At 39.5% G+C, this 12,364-nt stretch overlaps 1 protein-coding gene across 1 annotated transcript in view; it reads left to right on the forward strand.

The window, feature by feature from the left end:
• The window catches only part of MYO1F (myosin IF), a 183,220-nt gene that overhangs the window by 67,335 nt on the left and 103,521 nt on the right, over positions 1–12,364 (forward strand). The window contains exon 2 of the mRNA XM_040327143.1: positions 3,090–3,227. Coding sequence (XP_040183077.1) covers positions 3,090–3,227 — 138 coding nt within the window. The remainder of the gene's footprint in view (positions 1–3,089; positions 3,228–12,364) is intronic.

Consider the following 12,364-nt stretch of genomic DNA (forward strand, 5'->3'; position numbering starts at 1 on the left):
ATTTAAAATAGCTTTTAGGATTGGTAGAATAATGCACATCTACTTTTATATCAAAAAATATGAATATAAAAATGTAGGTTCTGTTTTACAAATCCGCTACCTGATTACAAACCATATACTGTATGTTCTAGGCATTTGTAGAAAAACATTTTTTTAATTTTAAGGTTATCCTTTGCCTTTATTTTAGGTTTTACAGTTTTACCCTGATCACTGTAGTATTTCCATTACATTTTTTAAAATTCGTTCACTGCTAAAGCTTTGTAGTGTTAATTGTCCAATAGGCATTTTACAGCTGGCATTTTTGCTTTAAAAGATCTAGTCAAATTGTTCCTGAGGAAGACATGATATAGCATTCAGAAGGGCCATTGCTAGCATTGTAAAAGATCTTGGGCAAACTGCAGAGAGAAAAATACCAGTATGCATAGGTGACCATAGCGTGCAGTGGTCACTGTGTGTTGAGTAGTGAGCATAGGATAAAAGGGTATGGTTAAATGGAACATTGCACACATATGCTCCTGTGCTTCTACCCACAGACATTTACAGGCACACAAAAACAAGAAAAATAATTATTTCACTTTTTTTTTTTAAATAAACTCTTCCATTGCTTTTATGAAAATAAAATAAAAATACAGCATGAACCTATTTAAAATAAATGGGACTTACTTAACAATCAGCAAGTGTTAAGGCAATTAACACTTTTGTATGAAGTATATAACATACAAAAAAAAGCATGCACAGTGCTGCTGGCCAAGATTACCGGTCAAAAGAGTGTAATATACAGCACAGTGTAGAGATTGCAGTGGTCAGAAGTATGTAACATACTGACCCTTACATTAATGGTCATTTGGAGGAAGACTGACTAGTATATAACTGGCCAGCAGTGAATGTAGGAATGCTTTGTTATTGGTCGTCTGTGAGAGCGAAAGTGGCCCCAATATTGGTGGCTAGTTGAAATACAAAATACCCCAGCATCTGTGGTCAGTTTGAGGAAAAATGCCAATAATTTTGTTATCAATGTAAGAAAGAATACCACGTATGCCTTGTAAACACGATCAGTATTTCCATTGTGTGGGCCCCATCTGACTTTTTTCCGTCGGAGTTTAGAAATAGAACATGTTTTATTTTTTTTTCGATGGAAATTCTGATCGTCTGTGTGGAACTCTGACGGAGAAAAAAACATGCATGCTCAGAATCAAGTCGACGCATGCTTGGAAGCATTGAACTTCATTTTTCTCGGCTCATTGTAGTGTTTTACGTCACCGTTTTGGACGGTCAGAATTTGATCTGACAGTGTGTATGCAAGATAGCTTGAACGGAATTTTGACGGAAAATTCCATCGGATTTTATCCCATCGGAAATTCAGATTGTGTGTACAAGGCATAAGAATGTTGTTAGTGAGAGTAAGAATGCTGCTTACATTAGTGTCAGTAGAAGTAAGACTGTCCCTTACATTGGTATCAGTGAGAGTATGAATGCCCCAGTGTTTGTGCCACTGGTTATACACCTGAGACATAAGAGGGTGCCAGGGTGTAGATATTATGTACTGAAAGTGATGGCTTTAATCCCCAATTTTATTCTGGATATGGGCCTTTAAGCCCAACTTCAATGGTCTCCCCCAACAAGGAATACAAGCGTTAATTGCTCTTTATGTCTAGGGGATTGCAGAAGTGACTGTATCACTTATCTAATTCATAACTCCAGCTGGCTCCATTGCTTTTCTCCTCCACCCAAAGCTCCAGGTTGTAAAGGGAGCCTGGGCATCATCACATACAATACAGGGACATTAACCCAATATTGTACGTTTAGGAGACTAGAGTGCAATCTGAGACAGTCACAGCTTACAGACCTCTGTCCCTAGACTAAGGCTGGTCATAGTCTAGTAATGCAAAAGAGGAAAGATATGGACAGCCGCACTCCAATTTCTTAAAATGTTCCTTTACCCAATAAAGGGCACGTCTTTTTAAGAAATTGGAGTGCGGCTGTCCATATCTTTCCTCTTTTGCATATCTCGTGCATTGCCTGCACCCATTGGTTTCTGAGTGGACATTGATTGTTCTAGTGTGCTCACCTGGAGCGGCAGCCTTCCTACCTCATAGTCTAGTAAGTTGAACAAAAAAAACTGACCCAATTCCTTAATCCACACATTAAAGGAGTTGTAAAGGTTTGTTTTTTTTATTTTCTAAATAGGTTCCTTTAAGCTAGTGCATTGTTGGTTCACTTACCTTTTCCTTCCATTTCCCTTTTAAGTGTTTTTTTTTCTTTGTCTGAATTTCTCACTTCCTGTTTCTCCTCAGTAAGCTTGGCCCCATCATCTGAGCCGTTCTGGTTGGTGGTTAGTCAGCCAGAACAGCTTACTAAGGAGGAACAGGAAGTGAGAAATTCAGACAAAGAAAATAAAACATGTAGAAGGGAAATCAAAGTAAAAGGTTAGTGAACCAACAATGCACTAGCTTAAAGGAACCTATTTAGAAAATAAAAAACAAACCTTTACAACCCCTTTAAAGGCTAATGAGGAAATCCTCCCTGCTGTGTTTTTGTACTCTGACAGTGGGGAGAATTCCCCGCCATCAGAATACACTGATCGATGCTGATGTCTATAGACTGCAGTGCTAATCAAGTGGAAATTTTCTAACAGGGCGATTGAACAGAAGCTGATAAGTAGATCGACTTCTCTTCAACCACAGTGGCCATACATAGATTGAATTTCGATCCTTGTATGGCCAGCTTAAATTAGCATTTACCCCTTGGTATGCGGTGGGGCCCCACTGCAAGGATTCATTCATAAATCTTTTTCTGGAGTAGGGTTTTTTCTTGAACTGCCAGCATGCACAAAATGCTAGTGGTCACTTTGAACCACTTTAATACCCAGTAGATTTTTTCCAACTAAATTTGTTTAGAGTTTGACAAGATTTTTTTTCTTTTTCATAGCAGCATATGTTTTTTATGCAGTTATACAATGCATCAATCACTTTATATAAGCTATATAGTGAGACATACCGTATTTCCTGTTTTACAATAAAATTTTAAATATATACAATAAATGCTAGTTCCCAGTAAAACACTAACTACTTCTTTGTTTTTCTTCCTAGGGTAGCAAAGAACGGTATCACTGGCAGAGCCAAAATGTCAAGCAAAGTGGAGTTGATGACATGGTCTTGCTTTCAAAGATCACAGAGGATGCTATTGTGGATAACCTTAAGAAAAGATATATGGATGACTATATTTTTGTATCCTTTACTAAAATAGCTTCCAAAGCTACTGTTTGATACTGCTTGAAACACTGAAATACATCGGGTTAAGTGTCTGGAGTTTGGGAAACCCTTGTATCATATTCTCTAGCTTGAAGTTTAACAAATGTTAATTTTAGAATTTTTAATGTTCTCCAAATAATGTCTTAAAACATGTATTTATATTAACAGTTTATGTTGTTCGTAAGATGTTTTTGTCTTTAAAATATATTTTTATGCAAATAATAATTTTATCATGCATCAAGGCCTGTAGTCTGCAACATATTATAAATAGTTTTCCTGTACATTTAGAAATATAAAGAAGTAACTCCTTGGAGACTGAGAGATAATCAAAGACAAGCATAATTCCCAGTTTCATGTATAAGTTCCCAGTTTTATGTATGTTCAATCATATTGTTTAAGTTGTGATGGCAACCTGGTGTGAAAACCTGTAGTATCCTTGCCTAAACTATCTTCGAAGTGTCATCAATGAAACAGCTATACTAGATACATATTATAGCAAGTAGATGCAGCAGGGTTGTCTCAAGAATTAGTTACGCATGGCTTTTTTTTTATCAGCTTTACATGTCCATGGCTGATTTATCGTGACAACATTTTGTTTTTCATGACCTGGCTGTGGACAGTTTGATTTGCCTTGGGTGGTTCTGCTTTGTTGGATTGGTTTTGAGTATAGGACAGGGAGTATCTATGACATATCAGGCAAACATATGTAGTTCTACCCCCTCAGGAGCCGCTGAGTATAATGGGGCCCCCTGTTCACTGAGCCCTGAGTGAAGCACAACCCCTGCTGACACCACTTTGAACCTGCATACTTGGTTATCAGACAGAGATTAAGTACACCGCTTTGAAAAAAAAAATTTAGTGGGCTAGTTTGCACTTGCTTCAAAACATGGCTTCGGACATGCTTTGTTAAAGCTCTCTGAGCAGCAGTCACAGCTCCTGTTACTAAATAAAATAGTTAGCATACAGTCCTGTTTACACCTTGGTTTTGCTTGGTGATGAGGCTTTGGTGGAGCTTCGATGGGGCTTTGATGACCCTTTGGTGAGGCTTTGGTGGGGCTTTGATGCGGCTTAGATGAGGCTTTGTGGGGCTTCGAAGAGGCTTCGGTGCGGCTTCAAGCGTGAGTTGCCAAAGGCCCCGTACACACGATAGAATCTATCCGCAGATAAATCCCAGCAAATGGGTTTCTGCGGATAGATCCTATGGTGTGTACACGCCAGCGGATCTGTTTCCGCGGAGAAATCTCCTCTGGGATGGATTCCAGCAGATCGAATATTTGTTGTGCTGCACAACATATCCATCTGCTGGAATCCATTCCAACGGATGGATCCGCTCGTCTGTACAGACTTACCGGATCCATTCGTCCAAAGGGATTCCCCGCACGCGTCGTAATGATTTGACGCATGCGTGGAATTCCTTATATGACAGCGTCGCGCCCGTCGCCGCGTCATAATCGCGGCGACGGCGCGACACGTCATCGGCAGAGGATTTCCGCGCGGATTTCAATGGGATGGTGTGTACACTCCATCCCATCGAAATCAGCGGATTTCTTTGAGAGGATTTATCCGTGGAAACGGTCCGCTGGACCGTATCTGCGGATAAATCCTCTCGTGTGTATGGGGCCAAAGACTTCTAAGGGGGATTTGAAGATGCTTTGAAGCACAACTAAAGTGATATGGGGTATAATTTTTGAAGCAAAGCCTAAAGCAAAGCAAACAAAAACAAGGTGTAAACAGGACTGTAAGCTAACCATTTTATTTAGGAACAGAGGCTTTGGCTGGTGCTTTAGAGAGCTTTAACAAAGTGTGTCCGAAGCCTTCTTTTGAAGTAAGTGTAAACTAGCGGTTAATGTGTGTTGAAGTAAGTGTAAATGAGCCCTATATGAGAATCAGATAGGAAGTAGTATAGGCCAGTGTTTCTCAACTCCAGTCCTCGAGGCGCACTAACAGGTCAGGTTTTCAGGATTCCCCTCAGTTGAAACGGCTGTGGTAATTATTAAGGCAGGGAAACTGATCAAATCACTTGTGCAAAATAATGGAAAGCCTGAAAACATGACCTGTTGGGGCGCCTTGAGGACTGGAGTTGAGAAACACTGGTATAGGCACATAATTAACGTCTGATATTTAAAAAGAAAATAACATAACAAAGGAAGCAAATAAATAAATAAGAAAACAGTGCCACTTTAAATAAATCCAATTGCCCTTCGGGATTTAATCTTTAAACATAACTCTAATTTTACCCAAACTAGCAGAAAAGAAGAGAGCAAGGAATGTTAGGCTGCCTCAATTGTGGTCTCCCAGTAACCAGAGCCAGGGCTTAAGAAAACACACGATGCAGGAAAAATGTTCTGCCTGCTTGATGGAGCTCTTTACGTTGATGGACAGTGGAGGTGTAGTCTCCTTTTTATGAGTAATTACCCCCCCCCCTCCCCCCAGAGATGGTGGCCAAACAAGCAGAGTTCCCTTTTTATAAATGGACAAAGAGGAGGTGATCACCATCTCACTTAAATCAATCGTATTGGCCACATCCCTAGAATAATGGACAAAAAGAGTAGCTCCCCCTATGGTGGGACTTTAATAGGCCAAACAGTACACATGATTGCAAAATAGATAAAACATGCCTCGAACAAACAGTATGCATGTATGAAACAGATGTACATATATAAAACAGCACATATACCACAATGTATGGCAAAAACAAAACTCTCCTAAAATGATGATTCCCAAGTGCCTGACGAGTTTCTGGTATTAGACCGTCATCAGTGGTCACAGATGGGGAGCAGTGTGATCAAGGTTATTGTGAGGATGATCCAAGCGATTTCATAAATGCAGTTTTTGCAAATACAAGATGTCTAGAAGAGGTAGGGTTGCATCTGAGCGTCAGTCCAGCCAACAGACAGGCATAGCAGGGAAAAGGCCTTTTTTTTAATCATCATTTTAGGAGAGTTTTGCTTTTGCCATACATTGTGGTATATGTGCTGTCTTGTGTTTTGTATATGTACATCTGTTTCATACATGCATACTGTTTGTTCAATGCATGTTTTATCTATTTTGTAATCATGTGTACTATTTCTCATTAAAACAATTTTTATACACACATCAATGTTTGACCTATTAAAGTCCCACCATAGGGGGAGCTACTTTTTTTGTCCTTTTGATAAATGTGATAAGCTGGGAAGTCATTTTAAAGATGTCAGAAGGTTACAAAGCTGAAGAGGGGTGGAAGAAGATTTTAACCGAAATATCTCGCCTTTAAATACAGAACTTGGCTTGTGAAACGTGTGGCTTCTTCGGGTAGAATAGGCCTGAGGCAATATGCATTTACAGTTCCTGTCTAATCAGGCAAAGAGAAAGTATTTAAGATGATATCCTGTGTGCAGTACTTAAATGGGCAGCTAGTATAGATAGGCTGCAGCTCTGATAGGGCTGCAGAGTCTGTGTCTCTAAGTGGCAGTCTGGGCTGTAAGAGACCTGAACTTGAGTGAATGGTAACAACAACGAATGAGCTTGTAGAATGTGATGGTGTGGTATGGGTTAGGAACTCTCTCAACCAGTCCTTCATGCTAGCCATACAAAGTAATTGCTTTACTGCCAAGGATGGGCCCTTTCCTCGCTGTCCTCCCACAGATGTAGAGGTGGCGATGGTGATGACTTAATCTGTTTGCCTGCAGGATCGACCATCCTGCTTCTCAATATGATCAGCGCTATGGAAATCCCCTTCTCTGCTCTCTGGCCCAATCAAATCCGGGCCTATGGTCTCCTGGATCAGCATTCCATTCTCTCACACGTCCTGCCTCTCTCTCAGTCTTCTTCTCTCTCCCTCAAAGCTTCCGGGGTTTTCTTTTTTATATGCTCCTGTCCCTTTCCTCACTTACATGGGATCTGTAGTTCTATTCCAGCTTATCTGAATGAAGAAGTTCTGCCTGCAGCATACATGTTCCAGCATTCTTAGCATTGCTATAATAGTTCCTGTGCCAACTAAACTGCCATCTTTAGCCCATTTTAACAACCTGCAATCAGTAACAATGCAATGTGTTCCACATTTATAGGTCCATGGCTTTGGTAATCTAGAAGGGGATTGATTCAGCAACAACTGACCACTTTGTCAAGAGAGTGCTTATTAGTTATGTGGAAAACCAAGTTATTATGCCGCGTACACACAATCATTTTTCGGCATGTAAAAAACGACGTTTTAAAAAAATGTCATTTAAAATGATCGTGTGTGGGCTTTGCATCATTTTTTTCGGGTTCTGAAAAACGACAAAAAAAAAAAAAATTCGAACATGCTGCATTTTTTAACGACATTTTAAACTATGTCGTTTTTCGGGTTGTTAAAAATTATCCTGTGTGGGCTAACGACGTTAAAAACCCACGCATGCTCAGAAGCAAGTTATGAGACGGGAGCGCTCGTTCTGGTAAAACTACCGTTCGTAATGGAGTAAGCACATTCATCACGCTGTAACAGACAGAAAAGCGTGAATCGTCTTTTACTAACACAAAATCAGCTAAAGCAGCCCAAAGGGTGGCGTCATCCGCATGGAACTTCCCCTTTATAGTGCCGTCGTACGTGTTGTACGTCACCGCGCTTTGCTAGAGCATTTTTTTAAACGACAGTGTGTGGGCAACATCGTTTTAATGATGAAGTTGTTAAAAATTAAGTTTTTTCTACATGCCGAAAAACAAAGTTTTTTTTTCATGCCGAAAAATGATCGTGTGTACGCGGCATTTACAATTCATCTTGAATTTTTTTTATCATAGGAGCAAAGTTAGCCAATGCTGTTGCTGGTTTTGACAGCTCTGGCAGGGGCAATGGAGCAAATGGGCTATATACACACGATACTATATATATATTTTATACTAATTCAAGTTGCTTTAAAGCCTACATTTTGAAGAAAAAAAATCTGCACATGGGATATCACTTACTATTAATATAATGTGTCTATTGTGGTGCTTGCTCCTGCTTTCCTTAAAATTGTCATCCTACCACCACCTCAGGGAATTGTGGGAAATATAGTTAAAGGGGCATGCTTCTATATCTATATCTGAGCTTTTTGAATGAATCAGACTATGTGGCCCAATTCCTCTTCTTTTACTACATGATACATTGGGAGGATTTACATATGAAGTACCGTTGCCTTATCCATGGTGTATACTCATTGAGTTCAATACTGTGATATACCTCTGCCTGGTTCTATTGGAACATGTGCTTGCTTACTTCTCCCTGGGTGTGATACACCAACAAGCCTGTTCGACTCATCAGGCGTAAGCCTTGCTGGGTCCAACTCGTTTGGTAAGCCTTTAATCTTCATGGTGGTGGATTACCCACAGACAACTAATTATACAGTCTCTTCCATCTCAGTGGAATATTTGGACTATATATTTACTTGCTCACCAACTCACTTGGTTTATTGTCACGTTTGATGTTTATTATAGATTCACATTTATCACTTTGTGTATTCATTTACCCTGATTACTTGGACTTTTGTTTTTGTGCATCAATTGTCTTGGTTTTTGTAGTTTTATTATCAGTATGGTGAGCGCCATAGACAAGAGAAGGCCTCTAACAAAACTAAACTCTGGTTTAATGTGGGGGTACCATCATCCAATTAGTAAATGGAAATTTGAGGAAGAAGACAATTCCCCTGGTAGTGTCCAAAAAAAAAAAAAAAATGTACTCTCTTGGTACCATGGACAGAATACACATAAAATAAAAGTTTTTTTATTTGTACAAAAGAGTAAAAAGAGGATAACCAAAACAGGAACATAATTACAAATGTTCATACAAGAAAAAATATTCAAAAATATATCTGTACATGTGTTTCACTAATAATTTATGTACTCTGAGGTGTAGACAAAAGATGTAGTGGATCCTCAGTGGACATGTATTCCTCCACATGTTTTGCGAGGTTCTACCGCTTCTTCAGGACGATATCTGGAATGAGGTAACATTGTATACATAATGTTCGGAAAATACAAAAAAGTGAGTGCCATAGAGATTTGCAAAATAATCCTTGATGCCAGATGGTTACAGTACAAGAGCCTTAGGCCCAAGTACAAAATTGTTGGACCATAACGTGCCAGAGGCAGCCAATTATCATACACTGGGTAGGCTGTTCAGAAGGTTTGTCTGCCCAAATGTTTATCCTGTCTCTCAGTGTCCTCGCTTCTAAATTGGGTACACAGCAGTAGAATTGTGTTTAAGCCCTTCCTTACCGGGCCATTATAAAATGACGCCGGCAGGAACCCTCCCTCGATCCGGGTGGACATCATATGACGTCTTTTTTTTTCCTGGCAATCTAGGGCGTGCACGGCAACACTTGTGACCCGGTATGTGTGACCGGCGGCCGCAATGTCACCTGTCAGAGGTGAGGAGACCGTTGTGTGTTCCCAGAGGAACACACATCGGTCTCCTCCCCTTGTGAGTCCCCCTACAGTTAAGCCCCGTACACACGATCCGAAAATCGTACGAAAAAAGCCGCTTTCGAAACGATCGTACGATGATCGGATCGTTAGTACAGAGCTTCCGAGAGCCGATCAGGACAGTTCATCCATTTTTATTCTATCGGACATGCACGGAATTGTTTTTCATATGATGCCAGATCGTACGATTTTCGTTTAATCAGTACAGCTGTCGTTCGAAAATGCAATACAAATGCATTACAACACATGACATCACTTCCGATTTTTTATTCTGCCGTACGAGAATTTTCGTGACTTTAGTAAACTCATCAGATTCAACGTGAGATTAGCATACAAAAAAAAAACGGACGATCATTCGTCCGATAATTGGATCGTGTGTACCGGGCATTAGAATCACTCCCAGGGAACATATTAACCCCTTCAGCGCCCCCTAGTGTTAAGCCCTTCCCTGCCGGTCACATTTACACAGTAATCAGTGCAGTTTTATAGCATTAATCGCTGTATGAATGTGAATGTTCCAAAAACGTGTCAAAAGTGTCCGATATGTCCGTCGCAATGTCACGGTCACAATAAAAATCGCAGATCGCCGCCATTACTAGTAAAGAAAAATAATAAATAAAAATGCCATAAATCTATCTCCTATTTTGTAGATGCTATACCTTTTGCGCAAACCAATCAATATACGCGTATTACGATTTTTTTTACCAAAAATATGTAGAAGAATATGTATCGGTCTAAACTGAGGGAAAAAAAAAAATTTAAAAAAAATTGTGATATTTATTAAATCATTCTTTGTTTATAGCTCAAAAAATAAAAACCGCAGAGATGATCAAATACCACCAAATGAAAGCTCTATTTGTGGCGGGGAAAAAAAACATAAAGATTTCATTTGGGTACAGTGTTGCATGACCGCGCAATTGTCATTTAAATTGCAAAAGCGCTGAAAACTAAAAATTGGTCTGGGCAGGAAAAGGGTGAAAATGCCCTGTATGGAAGTGGTTATTAAACATTTGTACCAAAATCATTCATCACAACATTCTTTCTTGCCATCATTTAGTCAACTTATTTAGTTTGAAAGCCTTTAAAACTCCATCCAGACCTGCTATTTTAATGGAATCCAATAAGTATTAAACAGGTTTCATTACAATATGTATGTTTTTTTCCGAAACAAAAACCACATTCAAGTTTGAAATGTGTTATTTCTTCTTCCTTAGAATTCTCTCAAAACTACTGTCAAAAATGAACATTGATTTGACCCCACTTACCATTAGAGAAGTGAATGAACATTCGGAAATCAATAGTTCTCAAATCAAATTTTACTTGTGTGTACCCACCTTTAGCCACTTTGGCACTACTGCATTCAATGTTATGAAACAGCATAGTGATTGCCATAAGATAATTATAACAAAATATAAAATCCTGACTACGCCAACATCTGATGAGTAACTTCCTAGTAGCAGGATATGCACACGTAGCACTATGTCATTTTATAGATTTTTGGTGTGTGGGAGGAAGATGTAGAAGAGAGAAGCTGTGGTTCACTGTAACTGTCCTTAAATGGGCAACAGAGATGGAGGGAGATGGAGGGAGGAAGAGGTGGCCTATGCAGACACTTTTATTTATGACTATGACCCAACTGTGACACATCTTTTAGGGCTGCAATGATATGCTTTGACAAACAAATACCATTTTATTATTACGTTCAAATTATATAGATTTGTGTTTGCAGATCCATTTCATGTTAACAGATAAGCATATTTTAGCACAACGTTCATTTATTTTATTTTAAAATCATAAAATACAATTAAATTGATCTATTATATTACAGGAGATGTGCATACATAGTTGTGGTTTTATTGATAATAGTTTCATTTTACCTCAAGCATGTATGTTTCAGTTACATAGTTGCTATGGTTGAATAAAGTCGCTGGTCCATCGGTTTCAACCTGTGTTGTTTGTGTGTGTGTGTTTATCTCACTACTATTTTCAATGTTCCCGTACAGTGTGTCTGCTAAAAAATACATCTACAAGTTTTATTTTTATTTATCTGCACTGCCCACTGAAACCACCAACTGTGGGAGGGGGATACACATCCTTACTGCTCTAACAGTAAAAAATGCCTCATACAGTTTAGGATTGAACCTTTTTTTATCCAACTGGATTGTGTGCCATCTTTAAAGACCTTAGGTTAAATAGTTTTCCCCCCAATGATACAGTCACCATTTAAAGGTTTGCATAATGTGATCATATAAACTGTCTCTTCTCCAGGGAGAATAAGTTTAACCTCCCTGGCGGCATTCCCGAGCGTGACTCTGGGTTAATTTTCGCTGTCACACTTGCAGAGGTATCAGCCCCCTTACCTTCTCCTGTCGATCCAGCAATGTCATCCGCTGTGATCGCCGACTTCCTGGTTACATTCCCTGCGAGCAGCAGCGGCGCAATGGGAGCGGAACTGGGCGGGTAATTCAAAAGTGACACACACATAAAAGAGGTGATACAGTGTAAACTGTATCATCTCAGATCTGACACTTGATCATTGTACAGTGCCCCTTGCCTGCCATTTTACTGATATTTGCGCTCATAAAATATTTATAGCATGGCATCAAAAAAGCGCCACTTTACTACAAAAGTGCTTTTGGGCCAGTTGAGTGACAGCGACAGCGACATGGAGGTGCTTGCAGAACTGAGCGATAGTG

The sequence above is a fragment of the Rana temporaria genome, chromosome 1, assembly GCF_905171775.1.
Source record: "Rana temporaria chromosome 1, aRanTem1.1, whole genome shotgun sequence".
In the NCBI taxonomy this organism is placed as follows: Eukaryota; Metazoa; Chordata; class Amphibia; order Anura; family Ranidae; genus Rana; species Rana temporaria.